Raw genomic sequence first — 16,368 nt, 5'->3', positions numbered from 1 at the left:
AGAATTCTTAGCTGTACAGCTGCATCGAAGGGTTTTAATAACAAAACAGCATTCCCTTTGACATTCTCAAGAAAAAAAACCCGAATAACAGCTAGATAAAAAAAACCAATACTTGCTACATTGCAGTTATAGTCATCCTTGCAGACAAAAAAAAATCACACTTCTATGCTTCATCGATCATTTTGAAAGAAAACTTCTAAATTTATCTTATTTATTTATTTTTATTTTATTTATTTATTTTGTCACAACAATATATCTAGGTATCATACAAAAAGATTATACAGTATATAAACACTTATGTGAGTCTTATTAAATTCGTTGAAGCTCTCCTCTGCATGAGACTCTGGGTGGTTTGCAAACTCCAGATAATCTCGGCCATAAAAGAAACATTACGGAGTGAGGAGGAAACTCATTCCCAGTTCCCAGAAAATCCGAAAATATCAATTATTTGGAAGAAGGGGCATAACGTCCTTCAGATAAACCCGCTCGGAGGAAGAGCCACCAGCAGCAACTTCGCCTCCGCCTCCTCCTCCCTGAAAAAAAGGGGATTTCCCCCCCCCCCTTCATTCCCCACGAGGGAATCCCTGTCAAGCAAAGCGGCAGGCCGATTCTGCGCATGCGTCCCTCTGCTGGCGGCGGCACGCGCGAGTCCGCCTCTGCCAGGGCTTCTCTCTGAGGTTTCGTCGCAGGTGAGCGATTGGCGCTTCCTCCGCTGGGACAGCCGCCAGCGAAGCCCCCTCCCGTGGGTGGCCCGTCCAGACGCCTGAAATGCCACCGGAGAGCCTGGCGCGTAAACGAGGGGCGGTATTTCTGAGCGTTAAGAGAGTTGTAGCAGGGTTTGGGTTTTTCTCTCTCTAATTAGGCTAGGTAGGAGGCTGGTCTCCATAGCAGCCACGGAATGGGGCGCGGAGGGCGGGATAGTTGTCGGATGTTTTGCCTTAATTAAAATGGGAAGGACCCCAGGAAGGGCAGCCAGTTTGCCTGATGCGAAAGTGATGTTTCCCCGCGGGACCCCTTTCTCGGGGTGGCGGGTGGGGGGAAGCAACCAGTTGTCAAAGAAAGACAGCGAGGCCTGTCTTCAGTGACTTTTATTAGGAGAGAAATCTTTTCTTAAAGGAAAAGTAGCTCCTTGTTTTTAATTGCAATCGGCCCGCCCTGTTGTAAATGACAGCTCGGGGCGATTTCTAGGGATGTTGCCAAATAACACCTTCCAGCAGCTGTAAGACGGTAGGGAAGGATTCTGGGATATGTAGTTCAACCAGATCTGGGAAACCTCTTGGTTTCTTTGGGTCGCTCTTCAATTTAAAAAAAAAATGCGGAATGCAATACTGTACACTTTCTGAGAAAGAAGAAAAGTGTCCATTCTTCACTTATGGAAAGGCAAAACGTAGCAATTTGCTTCCAAATGCAGAATCTGGTTTAGGCTGTTCTTTATAATCTTAATATAGAAGCCTACGCTAGTACAAGTGATCCTTGTAAGTAGTTCATTTAGTGGCTGTTCAAAGTTACAACGGCATTGGAAAAAGGGACTTATGACCATTTTTCACCCTTACGATTCTTGCAGTGTCCCCATGATCATGTGATCAAAATTCAGATGCTTGGCAACTGGTTCATATTTATGACAGTTGCAGTGTCCAAGAGTCATGTAATCAACTTTTGCGACCTTCTGACAAGCAAAGTCAATGGGGAAGTCAGATTCACTGAACAACTGGGTTACTAACTTAACAGCTGCAATGATTCACTTAACAGTGGCAAAAAAGTTGTAAAATGGGGCAAAACTGACATAAAACTAATATAGGTCTCATTTAGCAACATAAATTTTGGGCTCAATTGTGGTCGTAAGGTGAGGATTACTTGTATATAGCTATAATATTGCCTAATTCGCTGACAGCATAATCTTATCCTTATTTTCAGGTCATAAATCTTGCATGTAGCATGCCATGATCATATGATGGGCTGGCAGTAATTGTAAAAGTTGTTTTTGTTTTTGGTGTATAGTATGGTTTTACTTTGATTTGTTGTGGAGAAACTAAATAGTACTTTGCTCCAGCAATGCTGTGTTTTCATTTTCATTATCAGTTTTTAAATAATTGATTTCTTGTGAAGTTGAAGCTGCAATCTTGTACGGTTTTATTTGGGAGAGGAGCTGTCACGGAACCTTTTGGGACTTAACATCTGCATTATGTAGAGAACTGAACTGTAAATGCCATTTTCTTTTTTAAAAAGTCACTGCTGCTTCTTATCAACAGTATGGCGGTTCCCAGTTCAGAAGAACAGAAAAAGCAAAACTGTTTCATCTTGGGTGCTTCTGGAGAAACTGGGAAAGAATTGCTACTTGAAATCTTAAAGCAGCAAAAATTCTCTCGTGTCACCCTCATTGGCCGCCGAAAGCTAAATTTTGAAGGGACTCTTTACAGTAACGTGGTATGAAACAAAAGTTTTTGTTTTAATTTTATGTTTTTGTCCGCTTTCTCATTCCCTTTAGAACTGGATAGAGATTTAAACCTGGGTCTCTTAGAACCTACTTTGCATTCTAAATGCTAGCCACAAGGATTGTTGATATATATTATTATAGTCATCCTCAACCTAGTGCTCAGAAAAAAATACTGTAAATATATGCTACCTGAAAATCTAGTCTTGCCTCTCAACATTCCTTGACAGTAATGTGGATGAAATATATTTATAATCATAAATTATACATTGTATATCTTATACACTTTACAAGTTTCTCAAAAACATAAGTAATTGAAAATATTATTGAGTACTCTATCCAAAATATAAAACAGTCAAGCAATTGTAAATGCCTACTGAATAATTATTTGTTTTCCAACACTTGCTTGACAACTGTCTACAAATTGTTTAAAAAATTAGAAATCTAATTATGTGGTACATAATATAGTACATAAATAATGTAAAGAATATAGTGCCACAAAGAAAACTGCCGTATAAAAAAAGAACTGGAGGAACCAAATTGTCTTCCTCATGTGGTACACTATAATATCCATCATATTAACTTGCCTGTATTTCAAGAGACTGGAGCCTCATTTTTTATATGGTGTAGCTCTTTAGTTAGCTTATTGGCATTTTTATTTCAGACACATTTATGCTCCTTCTTTCAATTAAATCTAAGTGGTTTACATAACTGTTTAGATATAGATATATAGAATAATAGAGTTGGAAGGGACCTTGGGGGTTTTCTAATCCAACCCCTTGCTCAAGCAGGAAACCCTATACCATTTCAGAGAAATGGTTGTCTAATCTCTTCTTAAAAGCCTCCAGTGTTGGAGCACCCACAACTGTTGGAAGCAAGTCATTCCATTGATCAATTTTTCTAACTGTCAGAAAATTTGAGTCTCTTTTTGATTAGATTAGCATTCCATTGCTTCTTGTCCTGCCCTCAGGTGCTTTGGAAACAGACATAGATATACAAGACAATATAACAAAATATAATAAAGTTAAATAAAAAAGAACAAGTATGTAATATATAATCAATACCTGTAACACAATCTAACACAGTAATTTATTGCCAATATACATTACTTATCTCAGATACATGAATCTATTCAATTCTTCAGTTCCTAAATGTTGTCCAGAATAACCATAACTTAACTAGCTTCTTAAATATCAACAATTTTTATTATTTTATTTTATTTATTTAGATTTTTATACCGCCCTTCTCCCGAAGGACTCAGGGCGGTGTATAGCCAAATTATAAAAACAACACAATGTACAATTAAAACAAAAACTTAAAACAAGCATAATCCATAAATGGCTGAAATTTAAAACGATCAAATTTAAAACCCTTAAAATTCATAAATAATAACCCCAATTAAAATTATTTAGGATTAAAAATTTAAGCCAGTCCCGCTTAAACAAATGCGTTTTCAGCTCACGGCGAAAGGTCCGAAGGTCGGGTAATTGGCGCAAACCAGGGGGAAGTTTGTTCCAAAGGGTAGGAGCTCCTACAGAGAAGGCCCTTCCCCTGGGGGCCGCCAGCCGACATTGCTTGACGGATGGCACCCTGAGAAGACCCTTTCTGTGTGAGCGTACATGTCGGTGGGAGGCATGAGGTAACAGCAAGCCATGGAGCGCTTTAAAGGTGGTAACCAAAACCTTAAAGCGCACCCGAAAGACCACAGGAATCCAGTGCAGACTGCGCAGGAGCGGTGTTACGTGGGAGCAGCGTGAGGCTCCCTCAATCACCCACGCAGCTGCATTCTGAACTAACTGAAGCCTCCGGGTGCACTTCAGGGGAAGCCCCATATAGAGAGCATTGCAATAATCCAAACGAGAAGTGACAAGAGCGTGAATGACCATGCATAAGGCATCCCGGTCAAGGAAGGGGCGCAACTGGCGGACCAGGCGCACCTGGTAAAAAGCTCTCCTGGAGACGGCCGCCAAATGATCTTCAAACGACAGCCGTCCATCCAGGAGAACACCCAAGTTGCGCACCCTTTCCATTGGGGCCAATGACTCGCCCCCAACAGTCAGCTGCGGTTGCAGCTGACTGTACCGGGGTGCCGGCATCCACAGCCACTCCGTCTTGGAGGGATTGAGCTTGAGCCTGTTTCTCCCCATCCAGACCCGTACGGATTCCAGGCACCGGGACAGCACTTCGACAGCTTCGTTGGGGTGGCCCGGGGTGGAAAAGTACAGCTGCGTGTCATCAGCGTACAGATGATAACTCACCCCAAAGCCACTGATGACCTCGCCCAGTGGCTTCATATAGATATTGAACAGGAAAGGCGAGAGAATCGACCCCTGAGGCACCCCACAAGTAAGGCGCCTCGCGGTCGATCTCTGCCCCCCTGTCAACACCGTCTGCATCCGGTCAGAGAAATAGGAGGAGAACCACCGATAAACGGTGCCTCCCACTCCCAAACTCTCCAACCGGTGCAGCAAGATACCATGGTCGATGGTATCAAAAACCGCTGAGAGATCTAACAGGACCAGGGCAGAGGAACAACCCCTATCCCTGGCCCTTCAGAGGTCATCCACCAACGCGACCAAAGCTGTCTCCGTACTATGTCCGGACCGGAAGCCGGACAGGAAGGGGTCTAGATAGACAGCTTCATCCGGGTACCGGGGGAGCTGCCATGCAACCACACTCTCTACAACCTTCGCCACAAAGTGAAGGTTGGAGACTGGACGATAATTTCCTAAAATAGCCGGGTCCAGGGAAGGCTTCTTGAGGAGGGGTCTCACCACCGCCTCTTTCAAGGCGGCGGGGAAAACCCCTTCCAACAATGAAGCATTTATAATTCCCTGAAGCCAGCCTCGTGTCACCTCCTGTGTGGCCAGCACCAACCAGGAGGGACACGGGTCCAGTAAACATGTGGTTGCATGTAGCCTCCCCAGTAACCTGTCCACATCCTCGAGAGCCACAGAATCAAACTCATCCCAAATAACCTCAACAAGACGCGTCTCCGTCATCTCACTTGGATCATCACAATTTTGGTCTAAACTATCCCGAAGCTGAACGATTTTATCGTATAGATAACCGTTAAACTCCTCAGCACATCCCTGTAAGGGGTCATCCCGCCCCTCCTGATGAAGGAGAGAGCAGGTCACCCGAAACAGGGCGGCCGGGCGGTTATCTGCCGGCGCAATGAGGGTGGAAACGTAAGAATGTTTCGCCTCCCTCAGTGCCACTAGGTAGATCTTAGAAAAAGACCTAACTAGTGTCCGATCAGCCTCGGAATGGCTAGACCTCCAGGTACTCTCTAGGCGTCTTCTCCGGCGTTTCATCTCTCTCAGCTCTTCAGAAAACCAAGGAGCCAATTGAGATCTACGCCGGGTCAGAGGCCGCAAAGGCACGACACGGTCCAAAGCCCCAGCCACGGCCTGTTCCCAGGCCGCTACTAGTTCTTCAGCCGTGCCGTGGGCAAGATCCTCAGGAAACGGCCCAAGCTCCGTCAGGAACCTCTCCGGGTACATCAGGCGCCTGGGACGGAACCAACGCATTGGTTTTGTCTCCCTGCGGTGGTGAGTGGCGGTCCGAAAGTCCAAGCGAAGGAGAAAATGATCTGACCATGACACAGGTTCCGTTGCTAACTCTCCTAATTCCAGATCATTAAACCACTGTCCAGAGATATAAATCAAGTCCAGTGCGCCACCCCCAATGTGTGTAGGGCCATCAGTTACTTGAATCAGGTCCAAGGCCGTCATGGAAGCCTGGAACTCCTGGACTGCCGTTGATGACAAGCCGGCCGATGGCAAGTTGAAATCCCTCATGACCAAAAGTCTGGGAATCTCAACCGCCACTCCGGCAAGCACCTCCAGCAGCTCAGGTAGGGCTGTAGTCACGCAGCAAGGAGCCAGGTACGTGATAAACAAACCCATCTGATTCCTATGGCCCCACTTCACAAGGAGGGATTCACAACCGGCTATCTGAGGCACAGTGGCCTCCCTCGGCTCTAGACTTTCTCTAATCACAACCGCCACCCCTACCTTGGGCTCTCGGCTGATGGAATGCTCGGAAACCCGGAGAGCACAGTTCAACCAGGGGTATACCCCCTTCTGTGCCCAACCAGGTCTCCGTAATGCCCGTAAAGTCCGCGGCCTCCCTCTGAATAAGATCACAAATCAGGGGAGCCTTATTAACCATGGACCGGGCATTGCACAGCATCAGCTGAAGACCCAAACTCTGAGGGTTTTGACCATCCGGGGAACGAGTAAGGACTGAGGGGCCGGAGCATGTGATCGCTTTTAAACAGCGAACAACGTGCTCCCAAAGAACGATGCGGCCCCTCGCCTCCGCCATATCTGCCCCTCCCACTTACCGTACAGATGGAACGATACTCTACACTATGAACACCCCCTTCCCCCCCCCCCTTCGGATCAGATAGAATGAAGCCGTGAGCAGACGCTGGGACTGGACATACCCTGGTGCAACCAAAACAATCTGGAACTGAACACACACAAAACCGTAGAAATGGTGGTAGACTTTAGGAAAAACCCTTCCATACTTCCACCTCTCACAATACTTGACAACACAGTATCAACAGTAGAAACCTTCAAATTTCTGGGTTCTATCATATCGCAAGATCTCAAATGGACAGCTAACATCAAAAACATCATTAAAAAAGGACAACAAAGAATGTTCTTTCTGCGCCAACTCAGTAAGCTCAAACTGCCCAAGGAGCTGCTGATCCAATTCTACAGAGGAATTATTGAGTCTGTCATTTGCACCTCTATAACTGTCTGGTTCGGTTCTGCAACCCAACAAGAAAAACACAGACTTCAGAGGATAATTAGAACTGCAGAAAAATAATTGCTACCAACTTGCCTTCCATTGAGGACCTGTATACTGCACGAATCAAGAAGAGGGCCGTGAAAATATTTGCAGATCCCTCGCATCCTGGACATAAACTGTTTCAACTCCTACCCTCAAAACGACGCTATAGAGCACTGCACACCAGAACAACTAGACACAAGAACAGTTTTTTCCCGAAGGCCATCACTCTGCTAAACAAATAATTCCCTCAACACTGTCAGACTATTTACTGAATCTGCACTACTATTAATCGTTTCATAGTTCCCATCACCAATCTCTTTCCACTTATGACTGTATGACTATAACTTGTTGCTGGCAATCCTTATGATTTATATTGATATATTGATCATCAATTGTGTTGTAAATGTTGTACCTTGATGAACGTATCTTTTCTTTTATGTACACTGAGAGCATATGCACCAAGACAAATTCCTTGTGTGTCCAATCACACTTGGCCAATAAAAATTCTATTCTATTCTATTCTATTCTACCCTCCCAGACGGGTTTCTCCCCCTCCCCGACTCTTCCCTCCCCCCCTTTAAAAACCCCCTCCCCGACGAGTATCCCCCATTACCCGACTTCACCCTCCCTCCCCTTAAAAATCTATCTAAAAAACCCCAAAGGTTCCTTCTTGCCGCATGCCATCTCTCTGGGTCCCAAAACCCATCATTGAGATAGGCCCCCGATAACGTAGAGCGCCATTCCTGCGAGGCGGGGGAACCTCGCAAATGATGGAGTTCCAACGAAGAGTATCTCATATCTCATATTGGGCCAAACTGACATAAAAAGAGTTCATCCCAGACCACTGGTGATGGTATGGCAGTCATAATTTTAGGGGCCGATAACAAAAGCCCACAGATGGTAAAGATGATAAAGATGATATATTTATTTATTTATTGTTTAAATTTATATACCGCCCTATCTCCCAAAGGACTCAGGGCGGTTTACAGGCATTTAAAAAACAGGTAAATACAATCTAAAAACAGTTAAAAAACTTATTCTAAAAGCCTAAATTAAAAATATGAAAATAAAACCCAATTTAAAAACCGTAAATTAATAATAAATGATAAGGCGAGATGGTGAAGACAAGATGGGTGCTCTCTCATGAAATCCTCTAAAACGATGTTAAAATAGAAGATGTTTAAGATGACACAGCTGCCAGTCTATTCCCCTCCAATACACCCCACTCCCCACCAACAGGGAGTGCGGGAAGGGGGGGGAAGAACCAGGATAAGGCAGATCTTACCATAGATTGGCCAAAATGAGGCCAGTCCCGAACAGCAAACAAACGCTGTCCCAGGGCCTTGCCAGATCTTGAGGCAAGCCTGGCAAAGCAGTCGCGACCATCTAAAACCCCCTTCAAGCTCCAAAGTCTAGGAGGGAGTCTGAACTCCCAAATCCAAAGTCCAAACCCCCATCCAAGTTCCAGAGTCCAGGGGGGGAGGATTACCATGTAATGTGCACCATCATAGAACACCATCGCACACACAGACCACGAGGGAGAAATAGTTGGCCCAAGACAGCCCTAACAGGTCCAGATGGCATTCCAAAAGGGGGGGGGGAGATGGAAAAGGCCTACTATGGTCACTGCCACGAGTAGCTCAGGCGTCATCCACCACCCCAACAAGACATCTTTGCCCTGGTGGCAACGGCCACGGGCCGCCCCCCCCCCCCCACTCTGCGGGGACCCGTGAGTCTTACATCCGTTGCTTAGCTAGGGCCCTTCCTTAGATCGAAAGCTAAGCCGGGCTACCATAGCTGTAATCAGGGCTAAGCCGGGACTCCTGTGTCCTCTATCCGTTGTTGGGGTCGAAGATCAGAACAACCCTCCTCCATACCGTCGCCATCAGAATCGAAAAGGAGGCCGGAGGCCGGAAGATAGCCGAAAGAAGCCAGGAGAGGACGAAAAGTAGGCCGGAAAATAGGCCGGAGCTTCAATTGCCCCGCCCCATCCAGCCGCCGCCATTTCACCGCCCGTTCCACCGACTTGGTTCCTGACCCGGGACTCAACAACCGCGGACTCCACGAGGGCAAAAAGCCTCTCACGCGGTTGCTGAGCAGTTCATCCATCCGGCCAGGAAAACCAGGACGGCTAGGTTGTCTGTAACCGCCGCAGCGATCGGGACATCTCCGCCAGGCCCGCTCCGAGAAATCGTCAAGCGTCCATCCTTAATAAAAACATAAACATAAAAACATAAAAACATATAAAAATATAAAAACATATAAAAATAAAAACATCTATTTATTTGCGCAGGACTGGACTAGATTTTAAATTCAAATTGGTTTTAATGGGGATTTTATTATTTTATTACTATTTTAATTATTCGGCCAATTATAATAAGTTTTTTAATGGATGTTTTATTTGTATTTATATGTATGTTTTTATCTGGTTGTAAACCGCCCTGAGTCCCTAGGGAGATAGGGCAGTATAAAAATTTGAAAAATAAAATAAAAATAAATTAAATAAATAAATAAATCCTAGACATGCGCAGTAAGGATAAGCCTTACAATGAAGGTGCTTTTCTTATTTTAGAGTATAGCTTATTCCACAAAAAGGGAGCCTAGCAGAAAACATTTGCTTCTATGCTCCCTCTTATCACTCCACATCTGGATGGAAATTTCAGCATTCCTTCTCTGCCTTGTCCAAGTTGTACATTTTAATATGTGCATTTTATTGATTGTTCGATAATTTCTCAACTTGATCTGAAATGTCATCGTTTGCCAGGAGATGTTCTGTCTTCATTTGTTTTGGAAAGCAGGGAGACACGTATATTTCATTTTCTCCATTGGAGTCTCCTGTTCTTTCTTTCATGTCTGATTTTTTGGGATGTCTGTTTCCAGGCCCAAGAAGTTGTTGACTTTGAGAAGCTAGATGAATTTGCTGCTGCCTTCCAAGGACATGACATAGGATTTTGCTGCTTGGGGACAAGCAGAGCCAAATCTGGAGCGGTGAGGAGGAAAAAGGGGAAATAGCTGGGTCAGGGAGGAATTGAGAAAGGTGGAAGACTGAGAGGAAATTAAGAGGTATAAAATATATCCTAAAGTGAAATTTGCTGATAAGTCAGGTTTTATGGATTGTTTCAGTCTTTCCCAGCTTGGGATTCTCCAACTACATTGGAGTACAGTTCAAGTGACTCTGGGGCTGATTGTAATTGCACTTCAGTATACCTGGAGGAACCAAACTGGAAAAGGTAAATTCCTTGGGATCTGAGAGACAGGAAATTGAAGTGGGTGCTTGGCATTTTGAGGGAATGAGTTAGCCTGATGAGGAACAGGTGTGAGGAGTTTAGAAGTTTGACTCTACTATGTTTTGTCCAAGGAGCTAGAAGTGCATAACAATTTAGCTTATCTTTTGCCCATGATAACCCAATTTGTATGCCATCTTTTCCAAATTTCATGGTTAACACAGGATTTTATCCAAGACACCCAAGTTGTGCATTGTACTGGCTGTTTACGTTTAACTTTTTTGGAGTTATCTTGCACTTCTGGTGAATCAAAGAATGCCCTTAATTTGAGCACATGAAAAGGGTGGGGGAAGATCCAATACATCAAAAAATAAATTTGATCTCGGTTAATTTGCATTTACATTTAATTAAGCATAATTATATATTATATTATTTTCCGATCAGCATGTATTTAATTTTTTTCCTTCTTCCACATTAAAATTAATATCAATTTTTGAGGTGCCTGATTGTCATAAACATGGTTTTGGAGTTGAAACAGCCCTGACGTCTCAGGTTGGATAATTCTCTATATGTCATTTCTTGATGTCAGATAGGCTCTAACTCAGGGGTGGGCAATTAATTTTTATCAGGGGCCGCATGAGAAGCCTGAATTGTGTCAGAGGGCCACCAACTTTCTTTCATTGTAAAATACTTAAATTAAATATTTTGAATAGCTGGTACTGATAATCAGAAGAATAAAGCACTCTGTAAATATGTATATTAGGTTATGTGAAACTGTGGTCTATTGGTTAAATAAGAAAAACAATTATTGAACCAGTGCAATTTATTTTTTATGGTGTTTATGATTGGCCTCACGCGGGCCGGACAGGGACGTACAAAGGGCCGGATGTGGCCCGCGGGCCTTAATTTGCCCAGGTCTGCTCTAACTCATTCCAGGTCATTAGAAAGGGGAGACTTTTTCAAGTAAGTAAATGCTACTTTCTCTACATATAAATACAGGATGGATTTGTGCGTGTTGACCGTGATTATGTTGAACATGCAGCAAAGCTAGCCAAAGCTGGTGGGTGCCACCACTTTATCCTAGAGTCAAGCAGAGGTGCAGATAGCTCCAGCAGATTCCTCTATCTAAAGACTAAGGTATGTCTGATGGGCTGCAAAATGAGATAAGCAATGGGTTAGAGAACCACCAGTTTTCAGAATTCTCCTTAGTTGGGCCCAGATTCTGTTTAATCTTGACATACAAAATGCCAGATCTTCCATTCTTCCATTCTACTGCCATTTGGGATTAGACAGAGAAAGAACTTCTTTATTTAATGTATCCCCCCAAGGAGGTCATGATTATATACTTGGTTCTTTACTCTTAATTTAAGCCTGAGGAAAACTCCCTGTGAGATAGTTAGACAGAGCTGGAAGTTGAATTTGGGTTTTCCCAACATAGACTATCACTCTAATTCCATAATAGGCAGCTTAATGCCTTCTAGATACATTCAGTGGCAAGTCCCAACAGCCCCAATAAATATTGCTTCAGCAGAAAAAACAAATCCATTCTAAAACAATGGCTCCAGAGATACTCTTATTTATTACAGCTGTTATTCTGTGTTGTTCAAGTAATATGTTCAGAGGAAAATGCTGCACTATGACCTGCAGCATAATGTAGGTGGCAATAAATTTTCACAAGAAAGACATTCCTTGGCTGAGGATCTATGGTTTGTCAAATTCTAGCTATCACAGAACCTGCATGTTAGTTTCTGTCTGCAGCTTATAATTCTAAGAGTGGAACCTAATAGTGCTTAAGAAGATATATCTCCTCTGTCATATGAGGATCTTCAGCAATCCTTCCTTCTGCTTTATTTTGATACGTATACTTTTCAGCTTCTGTGCATTTCTATGTACAAGACAGAGATCTCATTCAACGGAGGTTGTTTTTTCCTTCCTTTTTTTAGGGTGAAGTAGAAAACAGGATTAAGGCACTTGGATTTGACCGATTCTCCATATTTAGACCAGGGTAAGTATTTTGCATATGTGAATCATGAATCTGTTGGAAGGACAAACTATTAGTTCATGGGCATATAGAAGGATACTCATTCCATCACATAGGAAGTTGCATTAGTTGTGACTGTTGCTGATTAGTTAAGATTTGAAGTTTCTCATTCTAACAAAACTAATTAATTAATTCAACTGCTTGTTTAGTTGTTGCTTAAAAAATTAATAACCTTAGCTCTTATGGGCTGTCAAGAGTACACCAAATAAGCAGCGTAGATGTAGACAGGTTACATTGCAGTATATCCGATTTCAAAATGTTGCTTTCATCTCCAACTATGGAAGTACCAGTATACTTCCATTCACACATGATTAGGAAAATAGATCAAAACTAATACAAGCAATGGTTTTGAGTAAATTTGAGAACCTAATCCACAGGCATCATTTATGTAGGATTCAAGAGCTAATTTTGCATGTAATTGAGGATGCAGTCCAAGCCACAATGCTGTGAAGCAGATTAACATGCAAATGAATGAGTGAATGAGTGGCTACCCTATCTTGTATTTTTTATTGTTGCACAGAAATGTAAGCCCTGGCCCTTCGAAGGCAAACCCAAAATTCATATCCACATCACATTGCAGGTCACAGAGAACCATTTTCCTTCACCTGTGGCTGTTCAATGTATTATTTGAACCATGCAGGCTAATAGAAGGAATTGCTTTCTAAGCTGAACTGAATATGCAGCTATCATGGTGTGACTGTCTTTTTCCAGCTTGAATAGATATCTGTGTCCTACTGAAACACAATCTAGTTAAATACAGTTTCTCTATAGTTGGTTAAAGGGGAAACGGTGGCTCAGTAGCTAAGATGCTGAGCTTGTCGATCGAAAGGTCGGCAGTTCAGCGGTTCCAATCCCTAGTGCCAGGCAATGGGGTGAGCTCCCGTTACTAGTCCCAGCTTCTGCCAACCTAGCAGTTCAAAAGCACGTAAAAAATACAAATAGAAAAATAGGGACCACCTTTGGTAGGAAGGTAACAACAGAGAGATGGTGAAGAAATAAAATCTCTTGACAAGACAACATCTTTTTTTTTTTATTTGCATTTATATCCCGCCCTTCTCCGAAGACTCAGGGTGGCTTACACTATGTTAGCAATAGTCTTCATCCTATTTGTATATTTATATACAAAGTCAACTTATTGCCCCCAACAATCTGGGTCCTCATTTTACCTACCTTATAAAGGATGGAAGGCTGAGTCAACCTTGGTCCTGGTGGGACTAGAACCTGCAGTAATTGCAAGCAGCTGCTGTTAATAACAGACTGCATTGGCAGTCTGAGCCACAGAGGCCTGTATCTGTATCTGTATCTCTCTGATATTGAATGCACCTTATTTCCCAATGTTGAAGAAAAAGAAGTGAAATCAACCAATAAACTGATGAGTGCACACAGGATTTTTTTTCTGTTTGCCAGCAATGTACAGATTTACCGTATATACTCGAATATAAGCCGATCCGAGTATAAGCCGAGGTCCCCAATTTTACCCCAAAAACTGGGGTAAACTGGGGACTCGAGTATAAGCCGAGGGTGGGAAATGAGGCACCTACCAGTTGGGGAAACCCTCCCTCCCTCAGCTGAGAAGGCCGGCGGGTTCCCCGCCCGCCTCTCACTGCACCGCAGGGCTTCCCACGCCGTCCGTAAAATGTGAAAAAGAAAAAAAACTCGAGTATAAGCCGTATATACTCGAGTATAAGCGAGGGCTTAAAAAAAACTCGAGTATAAGCCGTATAGACCCGAGTATAAGCCGAGGGGACGTTTTTCAGCACAAAAAACGTGCTGAAAAACTCGGCTTATACTCGAGTATATACGGTAAGTGTGTTTTAGGATAAGCAGTGCATAACTTTTAAACAAAATTCTTAGAGCTTTATTGAAATTTGCTTTTTCCCTCTATTATACAACCAAGGAGATGCATTGGAATATTTCCATTCATACAAAAAGCCAATACATTGCTCTGGGACAAAAATCAATTCAGCGAGAAGCACCATCTTAAGCATTAGTATGGTACCATATACTGTTACACTGGTAATCAAACTTTTCAATATATTCTATTGACAGGGCAGGCAAATTTTACCGAGTGTTGTGTCAATAACCAAACAATAATTCATCATAATGATGGCTTTCGTGTACTAAAACCCACTATTCCAATCTCATCCTCCTGTGGCTTGTTTTGCATTTATCTTACTTCGCGCTTCTTTGTTGCAAATAAGAAAATATTACCTTCTTGTTGCTGCTATGTTGAGAGTAATAAAATCCAAGTATCATACAGTATAACTGAGAAAAAATATTTTTCTGCCTCTCTTCCCTAGGGTGCTGCTATGTGATCGCCAGGAATCTCGGCCTGGTGAATGGCTGGCCAGGAAAGTCCTAGGAGTGGTAGCCCATTTCTTTCCCACCTATATGTCTATTCCTACCACGACAGTGGCCCGAGCAATGGCCAATCTTGCAGTGATGCCAGCAAAAGACGGGCAGAAAGTAGAGGTGCTGGAAAACGCTGCCATTCATGCCCTTGGTCAGTCAAAGTAATCAATGGAGAATAAGGGATGTTTTTTGGATAGCTTTATAATGAAGGGGTTTCACTGATTGCCCCAAACCCAGCTTTACTCATATATTTTTATACTTCGGAGGGTCTTTAAATAAGCAATACCTATGAATTGCATTTGATAGGATTGTTGCCTCAGAAGTATGTGATCCAGAAATAACCAAAAAAAAAAGCCTTAATGTCATTGGTGCTGTTTCAGAAGTTTTAAATGTGTATTCTGCCTAGTAATAAAATTAATTAATTAGCAATGGAATTGTGTGTGATCTGTTGATTGATTATATACTAACATGCTAAAAGTGAAACTTAAAAATGCATTGTGGAAAGAATGAAGATATAAACTTTATTATGGTCAAAATCTAGAAATTTCAAGCAGAAGCTACAGATGTTTCGCTTCTCATCCAAGAAGCTAAATGTCTTCAAAGAAAAACAAAAAGTCCAGGTGCCTCTTGAAAAAGCACCTTTGAGATAACCATGACCTGGATGGCTGAGACTCTCCATAGACAAAAAGTTTTAAACCTCACATCCCTATAAAACCTGCAATAAATAAGAAATGGCAAGTTGTTTCAGTTATATCTGATCTGCCCAGACAAGTTCACTCCTCCCAGGGAATCCTTTTAAGCTGGTGCCTCCAGAAAAATAGATGTCAAAACTATATTAGGTAGGCTGCACTTCGCAATTCTTATCACAACGCAGATCAGTTCTGCTTTCTTGCCCAATCATTAACCACATCACCACCACTCCTCTGCCAATGTGGTCGTCTTTGACTGTGTAAATTATTTCAGAACTTCTGAATGCAGGCTGTCTGATTTGCATGCTCTCCTGCTAGTTCCCTGCCGTATTCCTATCCCAATCTGCATGGAACAAGTATAAAAATGACCAATACGTCATGGATCAAGAGGTAGAGATTTGGGTTTATTAACATTATTAAAGAAACCTCTCATCAATGCTGGTGATTTAAGGTTTTATTCTATAGACTGACCAGAAAGATAAGCTTTCATTACTTGGGAAAACCAGGACCCTGTAGACTCATTTCCCTCCATTCATTTGAAAGAGTCCTACCTGCCTACCTGAAATGCTGACGGCATTTCAAGATCAAAGAAGGAATTTCAGCCCAGCGCAGAGAGGTGAAAGAGAAGTTGAGAAGGATCTGACTGTAGAGGACATAGGGAATAGCCTTGAAGGACAGGAAGAAGAGCTGCTAACAAGGCAATGGTCAGATAAGGGGACTGAGCCAGGGCCAAAAAAATAACTTGAGAAAACATCTTGGACAAGCCCCTCCCTAGCTCATACAAAAAATAAAATAAGGGAGGAAAAAGCATACTGTATTCAGATG

General features: G+C 42.8%; 1 protein-coding gene across 2 annotated transcripts; it reads left to right on the top strand.

The window, feature by feature from the left end:
* Nucleotides 1-561: 561 nt before the first annotated feature.
* HTATIP2 (HIV-1 Tat interactive protein 2) lies at nucleotides 562-15,288 on the top strand. 2 transcript variants are annotated; one of them, XM_058170153.1, is made up of 6 exons: nucleotides 562-689; nucleotides 2,250-2,424; nucleotides 10,118-10,225; nucleotides 11,461-11,598; nucleotides 12,405-12,466; nucleotides 14,803-15,288. In XM_058170153.1, the coding sequence occupies exons 2-6, from the start codon at nucleotides 2,251-2,253 to the stop codon at nucleotides 15,017-15,019; spliced, it is 699 nt and encodes a 232-aa protein (XP_058026136.1). In that variant the 5' UTR covers nucleotides 562-689; nucleotide 2,250; the 3' UTR covers nucleotides 15,020-15,288. The 2 variants fall into 2 exon arrangements, with proteins under 2 accessions (XP_058026136.1, XP_058026137.1); XM_058170154.1 differs by lacking the exon at nucleotides 562-689 and adding an exon at nucleotides 762-786.
* The last annotated feature ends 1,080 nt before the right edge of the window (nucleotides 15,289-16,368 follow it).

Source organism: Ahaetulla prasina, chromosome 2 (assembly GCF_028640845.1).
Source record: "Ahaetulla prasina isolate Xishuangbanna chromosome 2, ASM2864084v1, whole genome shotgun sequence".
Lineage (NCBI taxonomy): Eukaryota > Metazoa > Chordata > Lepidosauria > Squamata > Colubridae > Ahaetulla > Ahaetulla prasina.
Note: the sequence above shows the minus strand (reverse complement) of the source record. Positions and strands in the feature narration are given on the sequence as shown.